Genomic DNA, 20,715 nt, shown 5'->3' with positions numbered 1-20,715 from the left:
ATCCATCTTTTTAGCAAATGGCATTTTCTGTAACTTAGCAGACCTCAAAATCCTTTCTGAGTTTTTTTTTTATTACTCTTAATTATTAATGGCAATATTTGGTTTCTGAACATGAAACTATACACCCATAACCATGCCAGGGTTTCAGGAGCCGTTATATTTTAAAATATACATTTTCCAAAACAATTCTGATTTTAATGATATTGGTATTGGAATAAATAGATATCTGAAGGAAGAACACTCCAGGAAAAGGAAATGGACAATGTCTGTAAATTCGCTAAGTCCCTGAGGTAGGAAACAAGCTAGGGTATTTGGAAAAACACACAGATTTGTAAAGCTCAAAGAGAATGAATGAAAAAGAAAACAGTACAATATGTAGTCAGAGAAGGACTTGTAAGCTACAGTAAAGAGTTTTGTGGGAAAATACCGGGAGATTTTGATTAAGAAAACATGATACAACTCAGTTTTAGAGAATCATTCTGGTTGCTTATGGAAAATGAACCACAGGAGGGCAAGAGGAGAAACAAGGGTATCAGTTAAGAAGCTACTGCAGCACTTCAGAGGCAAGAGGTAGTGGTTATGACTAAAATGATAAGAGGTGGGGAAGAGAGAAATGCTCAGTGCCTAATATATTTTCAAGGACGAAATGGCAAGAACCGCTGATGGACTGAAAGAGGGAAGTGAAGAAAAGAGAAAAACCAAAGCCGTTTCTAGGTTTGGGGCCTAAACACTGTGGGAACGGTGAAGTCATTTACACAGGTAGAGAACACTTGGGAAAGAGTTGTTTTCATGATAAAAATCCAGAGTTCTGTTTCAGATGTACTAAGTTTGAACTACCTATTTTACAACCAAGTGTATGAGTCTGGAGCCATTTAATTGAATCAGATGCCCTCAGGAGTAAGAACCAATAGAGAAGGACCTCATTCAGGGAACCGAGCCCTGTGGCTTGGTGATAATTACAGGTGGGGAAAAAGAAGAGGAGGCAGGAGAGAAGGCTAAGGAAGAATGGGCCAGGAATATGACCAGGCTGGCTTTATGGAAATGAATAAATTGCTCTCTGCTCTGGGTATTGCCATTACTGAGTATAGGACCCTGGAACACAAATGATCCAACCTCTGCATTTCCCATGTTTTCATGAGGAATTGAAGCCCAGGAAAATCAAATGACAAGCAAAGTCATGCTACAGAGTTGGTACAACCATCTAGAACCCAAGTCCACTGACATTGTCTCTCCACCATAAAGTGTCACCTAAAGATTAACTGGGCAATGGTAACAAGAACAGAATCATACTTTTTATTTTTGTTTACTTCCAAAGATTTCATAACTTAATACCAAAACTTAATACTCACAATTTTAAATGAGTGTGAAATACTATTTTACATCAGCTCCTATAAATAGTGACTATTGGCCTGCTGGATGCTCAGTATTTGCTCAGTAAGTAAGTGATCATACTCTATTTTTGTTTTCATTCCAAAATAATTTATCTTGCATTTTTGAAAGTCAATATCTATTTTAAAATCTAAAGCAAAAAACATGAATCCTATGTTATCAAATATCTAAGTCTCAAAATGTAAGGGGAAAAAGAAGAGTTAGTTAATATGGTCTTTATTAAATAATAAAAGAGTAAACCAGCATAAGATAGTAGAAAGTAGCCAATCTGTTAATTGAACATCATTACATTTACTATCCATGCCAAAAGAACTCTGAAAATTCTTATATACATGCAATTAATGCTAAACAAAAAAATTTTCTCATTATGAAAATAGATGTATATTCAAATAAAGAAGTAAGAAAAACAAAACCACAAAAGACATTCCAGTACATTTTTTCAAGGCTACATAGACATAGTTGATGTTGTCACTACTATTTCTAAATATAGTTTAAAAAAAATTATAGCCAAGTCTTATGTAAAACTGCATTAGCTAAGCCTGTGTATGTAGTCTAAGATACTTTCTTCTAAGATGATATTCTTACATGTGATTAAAGAACCACAAGCATGGCAGGCAATGATAGGTTACTTCCTCTATATGCAGATCCTATAAAAATGGATTAAGATTCTAACAATTTTGTTTATTCTTAACCATAAATAAAATGACTAGGACACTTGGATGGCTCAGTCAGTTAAGCGGCTGCCTTAGGCTCTGGTCATGACCCCAGCATCCTGGGACTGAGCCCCACATCAGGCTCCTTGCTCAGCGGGGGGCCTGCTTCTCCCTCTGCCTGCCACTTCCCCTGCTTCTGCTCTCTCACTCTCTTGCTCTCTCTCTCTGATAAATGAATGAATGAATGAATGAATGAATGAATAAATAAAATCAATCTTGAAAAAAAAAAAAGACCGATGGCCTCACATGATTGATTCCGGGAATCTCAACTACCAGACAACTAGAGTTTCCCTATTAAAACCTACTTATTTTGCCTCAAATAAAATAATATGGATTTACGTTAAACACACATTCCTAATTTTTATGAAGCAGCTCCCAAAAATCAGTACCCTCTGGTCTGAAGTCTACATCTGCACATATGATCAATTAAGATAATATTGCAATACTTTGGAATACTTTTCAAAAATAAAAGAGGAGAGGCGCCTGGATGGCTCAATCGACTGAGCAACTGACTCTCGGTTTGGGCTCAGGTTGTGATCTCAGAGTCCTAAGACTGAGCCCCATGTCGGGCTCCAACCTGGATGTGGAGCCTGCTTGAGATTCTCTCCTTCTCCTCCTCCCCTCACCCTGCTCATGAGCACATGCATGTGCACTCTCTCTCTCTCTAAATAAAAAATATGAATAATATAAATATAAATAAATATAAATAGCAAAAAAGTTTAGATCATGGCTATAAATTTGGATCAACAAATAACAAAAGATATGAATTTTCTTACTATCAAATATACTTTTTTAAAAATGAGTTATGCTTGTTACGAAACACTGTGTTCTTTATACAGATCACATTGCAGATTCATGACAGTGAGAGCACTTACAGTTGATAACTAATACACTTCCTTACGCCATCCCTCTTAGAAGGCATTACAATTATAAAAAAATAAAAATAAAAATAAAAAGTAGGTCACTGGCTTCCAAAAAACATCAAGGCACCAACATTTTCATTTGCATAATACATACCTGCCTTACGTGTTTAAATCTGAGGCAATGTATATGAGTTTGATTTCACATTTTTACACTAAACTGGTTGCAGATGGATTCCATTCATTTTAGCACATATATACTCTAAAGTTAGTGCCTAATTTAACAAATAAGAACAGGAGTAATACACTGCATAAAATCCTATTACACACCAGAGGAAGTGAATGAGTCAGAGGCAAGCACAGCAATCACTGGGTTATATTAGACATTAAGTATCTAATGTTCTATTTCCGACAAGTATTAAGCTAATCAAATGCATTAAACTGAGCACCTCTTCTGACAGACTATAGAGTACAGCACAAAAAGAATAAATCAGATTTACTAATGGGCAAAGTACTTAAAATGACAACATTAACTAGTTCTTTCATATTACCATTTTTTCAGGTTGATTTAATTTTGTGGGGTTTAAAGAAGTATGTCAGAAAATTTTAGTAATACTTGTAGTCTAGAAAAGAATAAAATTTAATAATTAAATATCTTTTTAAAACATGAACCTCTTACATGGGCTTTAGGAATCTTTATTTTTACTATAGTATGCATTTAATATGTGATTCATATCTGTTTTTCTGTTTTACTCATGGGAATGAATGGCTGAAAATGAAATATATCTATATATGTGTACTTTGGTGTTTTCATATTTGCTCTATCATGATGAAAACTTTGACCATAGACAGCAATACTTGGAAATACACTATCACATAAATGTAGGTAGCTGACATAGTATAAAACTAAGATTATTTAGTGTACTGTACACAGTTGCAATCACCTATATATTTCAAAAAGAGAAACCGAGTTGCACACATTCAAGGGCTTAGAAGGTAAAACTGGAAAACAAAAAACCAACTCAGTGTTTCACTTGAGAGACTGTTTTTACTTGAGAATAATAACACTTACCCTGCTTTGTGAAGGCAAATTTTCAAAGATAAAAAGCAAACAAAAATGTTTCAGCAATAAACTTCATCTCCCTTCCAAATGTGTTAACAACCATCATGGAAAACAGGCTTATCACAGCTCTACTTTCAGAATACATATATTTTTTTATTTTTGTAAATATAGTAATTTCTGGCTGATTTTTGTGGGTTATTTTATGATCTCTGAGACTTTAGTATTTTTCTTCTGTGGCTATAGGAAAAATCTACCATGCATTTATATAAAACCTTGTTTTTAAACCAGATTAGAACATTTTATCATTCTGATACAGTAGGCTTATATGCTAGCACTGTAGCAATAAAAAATCTAGTCCCAAGATTGAGTTGCTCCTGCCTGGGGTGCCATGTCAGCAAACCAACACTTAGATAACTTTCATGTCCCTACAAATGCTCTCTTTGACCAAAAACATAATATATCCAGTCTGCCGATCCCCAAATGCCATACCAACTCTGGGTTGTATTCTTATTTCCTTGTTTTTTCTCACCTCAAATAAGGTTGAATCTGTGACCCCAGCTAATCAGATATTTTCTATTTTTCTCTTCCTTGTTCTTTATTCTTTATGCTCTAAAAGTTTCCCACCTTCCAACCTATTCTGCATCCTGGGATGGAGCCCAATGTGGGCTCCTGGCTCAGAGGGGTCTGCTTATGCCCCTCCCACTGCTTGCATAGTGTGTACATTCATGTTGCTCTCTCCCCCTCTCTCAAATAAATAAAATCTTTTTTAAAAAATGATATATTCTTGCAAATCAAGATTGTTAAAGAGTAAGTTGCTAAAACTAAAGTGATGTTATATTATGATCAATGACATATCTACTAGAGCATGTTTTTTGCCTATATAATAATAATAATGATGTGTCAAGAAAGGGTATATAAATATATATCATGCTTCCATAACAAGGGTTTCTTCTACTATCTTGATGATCTGAAAAATTCATAATTTCTTCAAAGTAACTTATCTAGAGTTACTTTTTTTTAACTCCAAAATATTACTTTGCCAACTGAATAAAAAACAAACACTGTAATACTTTAGAAAGCCATGAACAGGGGTGCCTGGGTGGCTCAGTAAGTTAAGCATCTGCCTTTGGCTCTGGTCATGATCTCCAAGTCCTGGGATCAAGCCCCCCATTGGGCTCTCTACTCAGTGGGGAGTCTACTTCTCCCTCTCCCTCTGCCCCTCCTCTGTGCTTGTGCTCTCTCTCTCAAACAGATAAAATGTTAAAAAAATAAAGAAAGGAAGGAAGCCAACCAGCCAGCCAGCCATAAATAACAATGGTGGAGTCGGGCCCTGCCACAGAGAAATGCTGGAATGGATCAAGGAAGAGACTTGGTTTTCATCTCACTGGCTTTAGAGTCTTTGGCAACTCATTAACCTTTCTTCTTTCCATTCCTTTAATTCCTTTAGTAGTCAGAGTAAGCAATCATATCTAACATTCTCCAAGAGTCTCTCTGAACTGTTTTTAATTAAAAAAAACAAGGGGAAAAAAAACCTTCAGATTTTATCTCCAAGTTGAACCAACACATCAAGCAGCTCGAGAGATGAAAAAAAATACACTCTATGTATATATAAATATATTTAGATCGAGATCTGAAAGTTTCTATGAGCATATGCAGGTCACTGGACTTGGAGTAATTTCTCTTGCCTACTCACAGTTCTGACCTCTCTTAAAGAGACTGATGACATGGAGGCAGCAATTTTTGACATTATTTTGACAGTATTTCACATTTGATGATTCTTAGGAAGGTTTTATATTTTACATTCATTCTTCTCAAGAATAGGCACATTTGGATTTTGCTTCTAGGAAGGGCACAGGACATCATGGCAGGTTAGTATCTTAACAACTAGGGAAAAAACACTGATAAACTGTAAAAATTATTTTTATGACAGAACTGTGGGAGCAATGAGAATTTTGGATTATCTAAAATTCCACAGAGAAAAAGCCCTTCCTAGGTTAGCTAACAATCACTGGTATTTTCTGGTATTTTCTTCCCTAGAGGTCTTTGCCAGTTCTTGGTGTGGGCTGAAGAATAAGATCTGAGTCACCTGGAGGAACTCTAGTTGAAGAAAGAGAAACTTGTAGAGCTTTTCATGGGCTCATGGGGTTGTCAGGACAATTTGAAAACTAAAAGAACCCCAAACACGAGGCTGATTCTTCCTAAGAAATACCTGCTGAGTTCCTGGGAAGTATAAGAGGTTTAAGGTCTGTGCCTGGAACTTCAAATTGGTAGAATGAAATCTCTAATTCATGCTGTATTTCAGAGGAGAAGCCCCACTAGGGAGAAAGGATCTGCAACAAACACATAACTAGTCTCCTCTCAAGAAATGTGCCAGATTTTAGGATGCATGGGTAGTAGCCTAATTGGCTAAACTCAGAATACCCGAAGGGAAGTTTCAGAGCTAAGAAGACAGAGACCTGCTTTTCTGTTAAAAGTCTAGACAAGCCATGCCAAAGGAACACAGACAAACCAAAGGCATATTGAGTTTTATGAAAATAACAACATAGGTATTACTTATAATCCAAATCTCTGACTGGACAGAGATGACTAGCCCTATCTGCCAAACAGAGTGGGGGGAATGCTCACTGATGGAAAATAACAGGCATAAAATGCAATATCAGAAATTATGAACTCTGTGGATAGGTTTATCAGCAGCCTAGACACATGAGAAGAGAGAATTACTAAACTCTAAGACAAGCAACAGCAAATATCCAATCTGAGGCACAGAGGTTAAAAAAAAAAAAAAAAGAAAAGTAATGGAAAGAATGAAACAATGTATAAGAGACATATGGGACACAGTCAAAAGACTTAACATGGCTAACTGGAGTAGAAGAATGAGGGAAGACATAGAATGGGGCAGAACAGTATCTGAGAGATGAGATAACAGCTAAGCAATGTCCTCAAACTAACAAAGACAAACAACATGCAAAAAAGCTCAGTGAACCCCAAATAGGAAAAATGTAAAAAAAAAAAAAAAAAAAAAATCATACCTAAACACATGCTAGTTAAACAGTTGAAAGTAAAAGCAATGAGGGGCACCTGGCTGGTTCACTTGGTAAAACATGAGACTCTTAATCTTGGGTCATGAGTTTGAGCCCCATGTTAAGGGTAGAGTTTACAAAAAAAAAAAAAAAAAAAAGTCATGATAAAAATCTTAAAATGGCCAGAGGAAAGGCAGGGTTAATTTCAAGGCAACAATAAGACAAACAAGTAACTTTTAACAGAAACTACGGATGCATTAGTCAATAGTACATCTTTAAAGTGATGGACAAAAAACCAAAGGTGCCAAGCTAGAATTCTACACCTAGTGAAAAGAGCCATCAACCAATTGATCAATTAGGACATATTCAGATACACAAAAGCTGAAAGAATCCTTTTCCATAAGATTTTCACTAAAGAAATAATAAAAGAAATTCCAAAGCCTAAGAAAATGATTCCAGATAAATTCTTCAGTGCATGATACAGACATGCTATGAAAGGAAAGAGAAGAAGGTGCTCTTCTTTTAGGATCAAGTTTCATGTGTTGGGAAGAATGGCAGAGTGGCAGGAGTTGAGGAAAGCAGAGATAACATCCTGAATTTATTTATGTCACACTAAGGAGTCTGGATAGAGTGTATGACGGGGTAACATCGACAGCTTTTCAATGATCTGATTTGCATTTTAGAAAGTTAGAAATGAGGAACAATTTCAGGCATTTACAAGGCTAATAACTTGAGCAATTTATAATTATCTAAAAGAAATATTATAGTCCTACCTATTAACAAATTGAAAACCTACTATCTATGGAAGTGTAAAGACTAAAGGCTTAAAGTGAGAAGTTGCCTGCCATTTCTTCTGAATATACCACAGAGACTAAGGAGAAAAGGAGTACAACCTAACACTTCAGGTGTACATACCTGTAACAAGATGCTCCATAGGGACATTCAGGCCGGTCATCAGCCTCATCTTGACACATGACTTGGACACCTCCATAATCACTATCACCAGGGTGACTGAAGTGTTGAAAATGAACAGGATTCTTCCTATGAGGGTGGCAAATATACTGTCAGAAAAAACCATTAATAGGATACACGAGAGTTCTAGATATACTACAAAAACTAATTAATAGGATATAGCAGGAAACCAACTAATGCACATCTAATTATTCCAGACATTGAACCAATGTGTTACATTGTTAAAAATAAAGCTCATGGGGCGCCTGGGTGGCTCAGTGGGTTAAAGCCTCTGCCTTCGGCTCAGGTCATGATCCCAGGGTCCTGGGATCAAGCCCCGCATCGGGCTCTCCGCTCAGCGGGGAGCCTGCTTCCTCCTCTCTCTCTGCCTGCCTCTCTGCCTACTTGTGATCTCTGCCTGTGAATAAATAAATAAAATCTTTAAAAAAAAAAAAAAAAAGCTCATGACATCTGGTCGGTACAGAACCCTCACGGTAGCAAAATAAAAGCATCATAATGATTCAAAAGCACAATTAGAAAAATATAAAGGGAAAGCACAAGTATAGTAAGACACCTTAAACACAATTTACAATTCTTTTGAGAGTTATATTATATACTACAACTATTTATGAGGCCATCTTTCTAATATCTAAAAACACATTAAATAAGCAGGCATTTAGGTATGGGTGATTCAGTTCTCAAGTCTGGATTCCCTAGTTCATGTCCTTGCATTAATCAGCATGTCTACATATGAAACAATTCCCCCACTGCATCCTGAAAGCTTCTAAGCAAGATTTATAGGACTGAATCCTGACAAAGTGTAAACAAGCAGAAACATGATAAAGCTCCTTACCCTCAGCTCAGAGTGTTTTACTAGGCTTTTAATACACATATACTACATAGCCACCTGCTATGGAAATAATGGAATTCCGGGCTACCTGTAATTTCATTTTACCTGTAGCAGTTTGCCCCATACATGCAGGATGTCCTCTTGATCTTGTTTTCTTCAGAACCTTGTGCAACTGAGTCAGTTGCCTTTGCGTGCAAAGTTTCAGGATTGGAGAGTTCAGAGCTGGACTCAGAAGGAGATCCTTGAGACTCCTCTTGGTAGGACTTGTCCTGGGCACTCAGGTGACTCTCAGAACAGCTCATCACCTCGCCTTCTTTACTTCGTGTTTCTTTCACAATACTCTTATGTTCAGGAACCTTACCAAGTTCCTCTATTGGGATTTCATTTTTCTGTGTACCAGCCTTCATATCATTCACCTCTGCATTACTTAACGTGACTGTAGAACACGACCTTGGCATTGCCTACAAAGACAAATCAGAAAAAAGATAATAGAAATAAATGAAAGATGTTTTAAAATATGTAAACTTAAGCAAAAAGGCATGAAACTGTAAGATTCATACATGTTGGATGAAACTGTAAGATTCATCCAACATGTATATTTTTTAAACTTTTAAGATTCACATTTTAAAGTTATTAAAAATGCCACTTTCCATGTCTGTAATTTGGTTACTTTAAACCAATTTACAGTTATTAGAAATGGAATATACAGCGACACCTGGCTGGCACAGTCAGAGGACCACGTGACTCGATCTCGGGGTTGTGAGTTCGAGCCCCACACTGGGTGTAGAAATTACCTTAAAAAAAAAGAAATCTTTAAAAAAGAAAATATACACCTGTATCAAAATTTACAATCACATCAAGCATTCATTGAAAGAGAACCAGAAAATACAAATGAAACATTAAGAGAATATAACTTCGCTTCCATTTGAATATAATTTTTCCCCAAACACTGCTAGTCTTTTAAACTCCCCATTCAATAATGTGTCATACTCTTAACTTGCACTGTCTTTATAATTTCTGTTACTGAAATACTTATTTCTACCCTCTAAATATAATTATGACTTTTCCCCCTTTAGTTGAATGGTAAAATTGCTCCCCCCTCACAGAAAAACTTGGATGAAGCTGTGTCACAACAAACTGAGAAAATATGATTTCTTTGAAGTGGTCGGATAAAAGTTTCAGTTTAACCAAAAAGGTGTTTTGAACCAAGTAAACATTCTCATTAGCACTGCAGAAACTTTTTTTTTTTTTTTAAAGATTTTATTTATTTATTTGACAGACAGAGATCACAAGTAGCCAGAGAGGCAGGCAGAGAGAGAGGGGGAAGCAGGCTCCTTGCTGAGAAGAGAGCCCGATGCGGGGCTTGACCCCAGCACCCTGGGATCATGACCTGAGTCGAAGCAGAGGCTTTAACCCACTGAGCCACCCAGGTGCCCCTGAAGAACCTTTTTAATCTGTACTTACTACCAGGACAAATAGTAAGCCTATTTGTATCCTATTAAAAATGACTTCTTAATTACCTAACTTCCTGTGGAGTGGAAACATAGCTCAGATAAACTTCAGTGCTCCTGGTAACCACTACTGGGATGTGCTGACAACCTAACAGGTATATGTGAAGGTTCAAACCCATTTATAACCAAGGATTCGTGTATGCTGGCTGCCACCTGGAGAAAACTGGTTTTGATATCACTTAATATCCAATGGCTCACATTTCCTGAGAAGATACTAATTAGCATGACTTCTTTGGGGCTAATTACTTAAATTTTTTTTTAAGATTTATTTTATTTATTTGAGAGAGAGAGAGAGCGAGCATGGGAAGGGAGAGGTCAGAGGGAGAAGCAGACTCCCTGCCGAGGAGGGAGCAGATGTGGGACTCCATCCTAGGACTCCAGGATCATGACCTGAGGTGAAGGCAGTTACTTGACCAACTAAACCACCCAGATGTCCAATTACTTAAATGTTTTGATAGTCTTTTCTTTTTTTATTTCATATATATATATATATATATATAAATAAATTTGAGAGTAAGAGAGAGAGTGAGCATGAGCCAGGGAAGGGGGGTGGTGGGCAGAAGGAGAGGGAGAGGGACAATCAGACTCCCTGCTGAGCAGGCAAAGTAGGGCTCAATCCCAGGCCCCTGGGATCATGACCTGAGCTGAAGGCAGATGCTTAACCAGTTGAGCCACCGAGGTGCCCCTGATAGTCTTTGCTTTTTTAAGATATATAGTACATGGGGCGCCTGGATGGCTCAGTGGGTTAAAGCCTCTGCCTTCGGCTCAGGTCATGATCCCAGAGTCCTGGGATTGAGCCCCGCATAGGGCTCTCTGCTCAGCGGGGAGCCTGCTTTCCCCACCCCCTCTGCCTGCCTCTCTGCCTACTTGTGATCTATGTCTGTCAAATAAATAAATAAAATCTTAAAAAAAAAAAAGATACATAGTACGTAAGTTTTTTTAAAAGGCTATCCAAACTGACTAAAGACCTTGCAAAAGGAACCTAGTTCTTACCATGTTTCTTGCATGGTAATAAAAAACCTACGAGAAAGGCAATCTGGCTACCTCTTGGAGCTAACCCTCACCTGGTGGTACTCATGCCACAATTCTCTAAAACACGTACTCTTTTCTCCCAAGCTGCTCAATTACACCCCGATCTCATCTCCCTCCTATAGGACCAACTCACACATGCCAGGGACTGGAACTCTTGGGTAGGAATGGGGCAATCCTGACCCACCTTCCCCTTGGCAGTTCCTCACTGAGTCAACTCGCCAATTTTCATTTTCCCTGTTTATGTAGAAACAGGGCAGGTTAGCAATCCCTTGGCTAAGCAAATGTCCAATAAAATGTCAGTCTCTTGTTCCTGTTGGCATCTCTAAACTCCGCAGTGAATTGTTTTAGAGTGCTTTCTCTCTTGGTTTCAAAGAGAGAACATAACATCTCCCCACAAACAGAGCACTCCCCCAAAACTTAAAATCTTCTGGCCTCTCAGGTTTCTTTGTATAAAGCCTGAGGGGTGGGGGGCGGGTGGCGGTAGGATGATGAACCCTTCTCATTCCTTTCAATAAGCCTCACAGGGAAAGACTTAATTGACTCTTACTGCTGGGGATCCTTTCAATCATGAGATACTTATACGTAGAACTTTTGTCCCCAGCTCTGGGCCTCAGTAGCAGTTTGGAATTGATAGGGTAAAAAAAAAAAATCCCATTCAACATCCTGTCAATTATTATAGGGAAAAAAGAGATACAATTAGGGAAGCAGTTAAGTAAATTAGAATCCATTCTTACCATGAAACACTATGCAAAGGTTGAAAATGAACAGATTTCTTTCTACATATAAGAATTTTTTTAATTAAACAAGAATCTTTTATACACACACACACACACACACACATACATACACACACACACACACACACACACACACACACGATTCCATTTAGCTTTAAAAAAAAAAAAAATCCCTGGGGCGCCTGGCTCAGTGGGTTAAAGTCTCTGCCTTCGGCTCAGGTCATGATCTCAGGGTCCTGGGATTGAGCCCTGCATCGGGCTCTCTGCTCCCCGGGGAACCTGCTTCCCCACCCCACCCCCACCCCCGCCACTCTGCCTACTTGTGATCTCTGTCTGTCAAATTTAAAAAAAAAAAAAAAAAATCCCTGTCCACCTATGTGTGTATTTACTTGTATAAATTCAAATAAAAATGTTTGGAAGGATACAAACCAAAATAGTAGTAAGGCCAATGGGATTGAAGGATAAGGCAAATCAAGATTTCTACTTTATACTCCACATGTTCTAACATTCTTTTTTTGATAACAGCATGCATTTTTTTGCCACTTAAAAAACAGAAAACAGGCCAAAGAAAATAAAAGATAAGAAATGTTTAACATTATTTCAACTCTCTCTACTGTTTTTTTTTCCAATCTTCACAGAGTAATTAACACACTAATTTATTCTAAAAGAGAAAGAAATGATAAAGTCACAGATACCAACACTATGGATCAGGGGTTCTCAAATATATTTTAAGAGGCACAAAAGCTGGAATTCATAATGTCCTTTATGGAACTTCATGAAATATTGATACTCAGTAGGCCCTTGGCATTCAAGAATTTAACATTCATAGTTTCAATTATTTATAAAGGATCCCAAAAATCCATTACATGCAGTAATTTGTAAGTTTGCTGAGACATAAATTTGTCCTATGCCAATTACAAAGCTCATGAGCCAGAGCAAGACACTGAAATTGGCAAGTGAGGGAAGAGGAAAGATGGAAGGTGCTGTGTATTTAGAAGAAGCAGGAGAAAGGCAGAGAGGTCCATGTTTTTAAGCACCCACACTGCTTAGATGAAAAGGTGAAGAATGAAATGTGGGTGGCCGAAGGTTCATGATAGAGAAACGGGGTTCCCTATACTATAAAAAGGCTACAGGCCTCAGGGATCAAGCTGGTGTAAGGTAACCTTGGTGCTTGGCAATGACTGGAATGTACTATTAAGAGTACTATTAAGAGTATTAAATTGTCTTGTTAACTTGCCCAGCAAGCCCTCCCTTGCCCTTCACCCATCTGAAGTTTTTAATGTACCACAAGGGACAGGCTACAGAACTTCTGCCCAATATAAGTTCACCAAGGTAATCTGCTGCCCCTGGAAACAATGTCTGTACTAATAAGTTGCCTTCAAAGTCCTGCATTAGTCTCATTAGCACCCACATACTAAGGATTAAAAATTCCAACCTCCAGCTCCACCTTCACTCTTGAGCTTCAAACTTACAGTCAACCACTAACTAGACATTTCTTCCACAATATCCTATGCACCTCAAACTCAAAATGTGAAAACTAAAATCCTCCCCCCGTATTCTATACCAAAGTTTCTGCCAACGTAGCTTCTCCATTCATTCTGGCCAGAAACTTGGAAGTGCATCTTTCAGTCCTTCTGTTCCCTCACTCTGCTCAGATCCAAGCAACAAGTCCTGCAGTTTTGTTTCTTAAATATTTCTCTGACCTGATGCCTCTGTGTCATCCTTAATGCCACCAACCTGGATCAGAGTCTCTTTATTTCTTGACTGAGATGTCCTCATTTTCTCTCTCATTCCCCTGTCTTTCATTTTGTTCTCTTTCAGTCTCTCCTCTAAAGAGCTTCCAGGATTACCTCTGTGGCCAAAATCCTCTCAATTCCTCCCTCTATGACTGGTCCCCACTGCCAGCTCCATCCTCACCTGGCTTTACAGCACAAATTCTAAAAACAATAGTTCCCAGCAGGCTATCAGTACCTCCTCTGCTCTTGTACCTGCTGCTCATCTACCTGGATGGATTCCTACTTCTATCTCTTCTGTTAAGATTTAGCTCAGATCAGTTCTTTGAGGATCCCTTCCCTGGGAGTTGGCTTAGGCAGCCCCAAAGCCCCCAGAAAAATCAATGTGGTATCAACATTATTTCATGATTTTGAATCATGTCCCCCACAGGACTATGAGCTCCTAATCAGCTATCTCTTATTCATGTTTTATCCCAGATTCTAGCACACCGCCTTGCATGTAACAGAAAGACGGCTTAGTGTAATGATTACCAGAATGGTCTTTGAAGTAAAAAAAAAAAAAAAAAAAAAAATCGTATCTTGAATAATAGTTTAGCCATTTCCTAACTTTTGACTTTGAACAAGTTGATTCCAACTCTCGGAGTCTCAGGTCTCTCGATCGGTTAACTGGGGCTATTATCAATCAACTTTCCAGGATTTTCTAAAAATGAAATGACGTAAGTATAGTTGTGGGTAAGAGCTCAGTAAATGGTTCTGTATGTGTTTGCTTTAGTTAATAGCATTATCAATGCCATGGTATCGCTACTACTTGCTTAATGAATGCTTGTTGAATAAATAAATGAATGAAAAGATGTCTCTGTGGGGCTGAGAAGAGCCATGTCGTAAATGGTATTAAGTGGCCCATCAGAAAAGCAAAGGATACAGGATTCTCTGATGTAGTAAACCAATACTGTGGAGCGCTGGGGCAATACAGCCTTACTTAAGAGATGGCTGGGCAGTAAGAGTTATATTCTTCATCTCCCCTGCTACTTTCATGAAGAAATAGGAGTAGGACTTCACAGCCGGCATGTGTACGGAGAGAAATGAGATGTCTCACAGCTAGCACATAGCATGAGCACAGCGGCATATACATACAGTGCAGGCAGCAACCCTGGAAATGGCTCTCGCTACCAAAGCTTCCACCTCCATATACACCTACACTCTAAATGCACTGTGTCCAAGTTTGCTTCCAAATAATGCAGATATAATAGAACTCTCTCCTTAGTCCTGATTTTTTTTTTTTAAGAGAGAAAGTGTGTGTGTGTGTGCACGTGTGCATGGGAGTTGGGAGGGAGGGATGGGAAGAGCAAAAGGGAGAGAGAAAATCCTAAGCAGGCCCCACACCCAGCCCAAAGCTCTATGCTGGGCTTGATCCCACGACTCTGAGATCATGACCTGAGCCAAAATCGAAAGTCGGACGCTTAACCTACTGAGTCACCCAGACACCCCTAAAGAACATTTTCAATACTTCCTCCTCAATATGCTGTTAGTCATCAGGTTCTGTTAATTCTACCTTCAAAATGTCTCTCATGTCCCTCTACTTCTTTCTGGTCCAGTGCCACTGTCTAGCTCAGGCCTTCATTCCCTGCGGCCTCCCATGGCAGCTTCTTAGGCAGTTCCTGCCTCCACCTTACGTATGGTTGATATGCCATCTTCCTGTCCCCTTATTCTCCTTCCCAAAACACTTCAAAAAGTCTCTGAGGCCATGAAGTACAGTCCTGATTTCTGTATAGTCTGGCATCAAATGCCATCTGAGTTGTTCCCCAGTCTCTTGAGGAAGCTTCCTCCCCTTGCCCCACCCACCCACATCCACACACCCATCCATGCAAACACTCGCGTGACACTCCAGCGCAGATGACATCCATGGGCCACACACATTCTCCTGGCCTCTATGTCTCTGCTCATGCTGTGCTGCTCACGGACAGTTTTCCTCCTCACTAACCCCATTTGCTAGCACCAACCACCTTTCAACACCTAATATAAAAATCTCCTTCAAAGAGATTAAATAAGCATCTCCCCCCCCCAAATATACACCTTCCACCAAACAATAATGTAATATAAGCAACCAAGCCAAGGTATCTACTGTGCTCAGGACAATGAAGATACTCTCAAAATAGCATAGATACCACCCTACTCCCAACCAGCTTTCAGGAATAAACAACATTTTTGGTAATGCCTTAAAAGCTTCATTGAACACCTGGACCTTTTGATATCCTGGATGACTTAAAAAAAAAAAAAAAAAAAAACCAAACAACTTTCTGAATAACCCTGATTGCAGTCTTTAAGTTGGAAGAAAAAAATGATACATCCAAACAACCAATAGGGGTACATGACACTACAATCAGTTCTCAGGATTCATACTTCCTGAGATAAACACTTGCTAAATTATTGGTTTTGCCAAATAAATCACTATAGCACCCTGATAAAGCAGAACAACCTTTATCTTCAGGATATGCTAAATTGGGTGTTTTTCTACTCTTTGTATCTCTTTAATATCTTACTGCCTGAATGGACTTCTGGGCTATTCATGGTTAATTAAACTAAGACGCCCACTGTGACTTAGGGACTCATGACCCCTATAGCTAGAACTAGAAGTGAAGATCATTTCACCTGCCATATCATCTACCACAATCAGTCCCAAGGCTCAAATAAGGACAAATTAATATAAGTACCCAAAGACTTAAATGTGAAATTTAGATATGGGTCAGACAAGTATGAGGGGGGTGGAAATGGAGGAAAGATTACATTATTATAAATTGTTAGCTTACTATGCCACCTTCTACAATGTCTAATCAAGCCTATCAAAACAGAAAGGCAAGATTAACTTTCCAAGATAGCAGAGTAGGAGACCTTAGTTCCATGTTCATGGATTGGAAAGACAAATATTATTAAAATGTCTATGCTACCTAGAGCAATCTATACATTCAATACAATCCCTATCAAAATACCATCAACTTTTTTCACAGAGCTGGAAAAAATAATCTGAAAATTTGTATGGAACCAGAAAAGACTCCTGAATAGCCAGAGGAATGCTGAAAAAGAAAACCAAATTTGGCAGCATCACAATTCAGAACTTTAAGCTCTATTACAAAGCTGTAATCATTAAGACAGTATTGTACTGGCACAAAAACAGACACACAGATCAAAGAAACAGAACAGAGGGGTGCCTGGGTGGCTCAGTCGGTTGAGTGTCTACCTTCGGCTCAGGTCATGATCCTGAGGTCCTGGGATCGAGCCCCACATCGGGCTCCCTGCTCAGCGGAGAGCCTGCTTCTCCCTCTCCCTCTGCCTGCCACTCTGCCTACTTGGGCTCTCCATCTCTCTGTCAAATAAATAAATAAAATCTTTAAAAAAAAAAAAAAAAGAAAGAAACAGAATTGAGAACCCCCAAATAGTCCCTCAACTCTATGGTTAACTAATCTTTGACAAAGCAGGAAAGAATGTCCAATGGAAAAAAGACAGTCTCTTCGACAAATGGTGTTGGGAAAATTGGACAGCCACATACAGAAGAATAAAACTGGACCATCTCCTTACACCATACACAAAAATAGACTCAATTTTGATGAAAGGCCTCAATCTGAAACAGAAATCCAACAAAATCCTTGAGAACACAGGCAGTAACATCTCTGGCCGTAGTCGCAGCAACTTCTTGCTAGAAGTGTCTCCAAAGGCAAGGGAAACACAGGGACTTCATCAAGATAAAAAGCTTTTGCAGAGCAAAGGAAACAGTCGACAAAACCAAAAGATAGTCAACAGAATGGGAGAAGGTATTTACAAATGTTTTATCAGATAAAGGGCTAGTATCCAAAATCTAAAAAGAACTTGTCAAAGTTAAGGAAAACAAAGTTAAGGAAAAATACAATTCTATACAGTTTAAAAAAAAAAAGAAAAGCAGATGGGATTCAAGGTAGGAGGGACTCTAACTCAGGTTAAAAGGAATAGACAGAAGCGGGCTGCAGGACACTCAGGCCTCTTGGTCTGCCTGGAACTGATGTGGAACAGCAGTCAGCAGAGCAAGGTGCAGACTGAGGAGTCTGGCGCTAGGCCAAAATCCTATATATGATCCTTCAGGCCCAAGCTTGGACAATCAGAAGGCTTTGGCCAGCAGGCCTCATGGGGAAAGCTGACCTCCCCACAGAAGACATGGTGCACAGCCAGTGTGTTACAGTTTTCTGGAGGGAGATGCAATCAAGGACTCAAGCCTCAGTGGGCTAGCCATGCTTATGATGCATTCCTAGCCCAGGTGCCTCCATCCAGAGCCTCTTTAGTAGGTGTGGGGGAGGGGTGTGGGCTTAGGCCCTTCCCAGGGATCTTCAGTGATCCCCCCTATGAGGCACTTTTCTGTACTTTGACTCAGTATCTTTTCACTCCTAGCTCTCCTCTTCTCCTTTGTCCTTGTCTAGAAAGAGGCAAAGCCTTTGGTCCAAGGCTCCTCAGCAGTTAGAGAATTCTCTACACCTATGCTGCTGATTCTTGCTAAGTGCTGTTCCCTGGAACAAAATGGAACACTGGGGAGCCGACAAGTCATTTCCCCTTTTGCTTGCACTGTCACACTAACTGAAGAAAGGCTTGAGTTACTTTCAGTTTGGCTCTCTGTCTTAACTGACCACCTTGACACCTGATTACTCAACAGAGGCCAAGTCAAAACAAGAGAATCCCCTCTAGATGCATGAAATTCTGAAAGTCTCTTCTTCCTCACATCAGCTCTTTCCCCTTATGGTATATCCCATGTATTTCCAACCATTCCAAACCTCATTTGTTAAGTTGATGTCGACCAACTTAAAAATTACCAGTTTCTGAATTTATCCGGATCTAACTATAGTATCCCCCTGTCCAAAAATACTACAATACCTATTATTTATTCTTTCTAGACCCCCTTTTCTCCATCTGTCTGATAATGGGTGTATATATGACTACAAAGGGGTAATGATATTACTTCATCTGTCTGAGCACTGTGAATGGTCTAAGTGGAGATTTCATGATCAAGTCCCTAGAATTTACACAGAAGCAACCACAGAGAAACTCTCATTTTTCCTCTTAAGTTGAAAAATGAGATGACATGAGCCTGGAGCTACCAGCGCCCATGTTGTATACCATGTGAAGCAAGCCTGCCATCAGCAGTGAAGGATGATTCGAGAGACAAAGATGGGAAAACCACAGACCAACATGATTTTGATCAAGTCCCTTGTACCAGGTGGTCTTTATAATCTATAGTTCCTGCTGTTTTCCTTTCCATTCTGGAAACTGAATTATTCCTCTATCTTTGTGTGCTAATCATCAAAGATGATGTCCAGCAATTCCTCCCACCCCTTTATACACAAATTACTCCTGTCATCAAGCAGTGGAGTTCTTATCCCCTCCCCTTGAATCTAGGCTGGCCTGGTAACTTGCTCTGACCAAAAGAATGCAGCAGAAATGACACTGTACCAGATCCAGTCACAGGCCTTAAGAGAAGACTGGTTCTACTTTGACACCCTTGGAATCCAGCTTTCAGGTAAAGATGTTTGACCTAGACTACTTACTGGTTAAGTGGAGAAAGGGAGGCCCAGCCAGCTGCCAGCCATTCAATCAGTCCTCATGGAGACACTATTCACGCAAGGGAAGCCATTTCAGATGCTCCAGCCTCTGCTGAGTTCCCAAATGAACGCAGCACAGCTACACCATAAAGATGTCACAAAAGAAATGCCCAACTGAGCCCAGCCAACCCACAGAAGTATAGGAATAAAACATTGTTAGGTCACTAAAGGTTAGGGTAGTTGGCTTCCCAGCAATGGTTAATAAGCTTTAAACACTATTTGCTTCAGTTGTTTCAGTTAGGCCTCCTTCTGTAGTTTATAACAGAGACCTAATTAGATTATATAAATTATGTAGATTATTTCTTTAAAGTTAGATTCAAGCACCCTCATGTTCACTCCCAAACTGGACAGTTACATAACCCATAAGGAGCTGCAGAAAGATGCAAGGAAATTAATGAGAAATAGGGAAAATTTCAGAGCAATTATCTTCATGACCAGACATTAGTAGAGTCACAAAATTGTAGGCAGTCTAATCTGTGTGTCATCAAAATCTCACAAATACCTCGAATATCTTAGATCTGTTTACTGCTCCTCTCTGCAATCTATCAATTAAGAAAAGTGTTTCTTAAGTTTTACTTGTCATTGGCAAACTTGGGTAATGGGTTGGGATAAACATAGCAAAATATATATACTACAGATTTTCTTCTGGGAAAAAAAAAAACAAACAGAAAACTTTTATTTTTTGGAAAAAAAAAACAAGGCAGTCATACTAATATGTTCAGAGAATATAGCATATTAGGACTCAAAGTTAAACAAGGTTTTTTTTTTTTTAAGATTTTATTTATGTATTTATTTATTTGACAGAGAGAAACTGCCCAACAGGGGAGAGGCAGAGGCAGAAGGGGAGGGAGAGGGAGAAGCAGGCTTCCCCCTCCCCAGCAGGGGGAGCCCCATGCCAGGCCTGATACCAGGAACCCTACATCATGACTGAAGCCAAAGGCAGATGCCCAACCAGCTGAGCCACCCAGGTGCTCCAAAGTTAAACAAGATTTATCTTAACAACTTGTTATGGTCAATACATGTGAGTCAGAAAATGTTGTGTTTTCATTTATTAAACCTGACTCTATAAGTAAGCCAAGAAGTTGACCCTATGGGGATTAGACCCCACTTCCCTACCTAGAAGAAAGGATCCAGCGAGAAGCTAGATCTTTCCTAATGGGAGAGGAAGCTGGAATGAAGCGAGTACTACAAAAGGCCCAAACCTCCTGAAGAGCAGACAGCATTTCAATCATCCCAGTGTA

The 20,715-nt window shown here is 39.2% G+C and overlaps 1 protein-coding gene across 1 annotated transcript in view; it reads right to left on the bottom strand.

Annotated features, from left to right (window-relative positions):
* The window catches only part of APLF (aprataxin and PNKP like factor), a 74,458-nt gene that overhangs the window by 16,881 nt on the left and 36,862 nt on the right, over nucleotides 1–20,715 (bottom strand). The window contains exons 7-8 of the mRNA XM_080813733.1: nucleotides 8,952–9,307; nucleotides 7,961–8,086 (exon numbers count right to left, since the gene is read on the bottom strand). Coding sequence (XP_080669859.1) covers nucleotides 7,961–8,086; nucleotides 8,952–9,307 — 482 coding nt within the window. The remainder of the gene's footprint in view (nucleotides 1–7,960; nucleotides 8,087–8,951; nucleotides 9,308–20,715) is intronic.

The sequence above is a fragment of the Martes martes genome (genome assembly GCF_963455335.1).
Source record: "Martes martes genome assembly, chromosome: 9".
Classification (NCBI taxonomy): Eukaryota; Metazoa; Chordata; class Mammalia; order Carnivora; family Mustelidae; genus Martes; species Martes martes.
The sequence above is the reverse complement of the archived record's forward strand: the minus strand, read 5'-3'. Positions and strand labels throughout refer to the sequence as shown.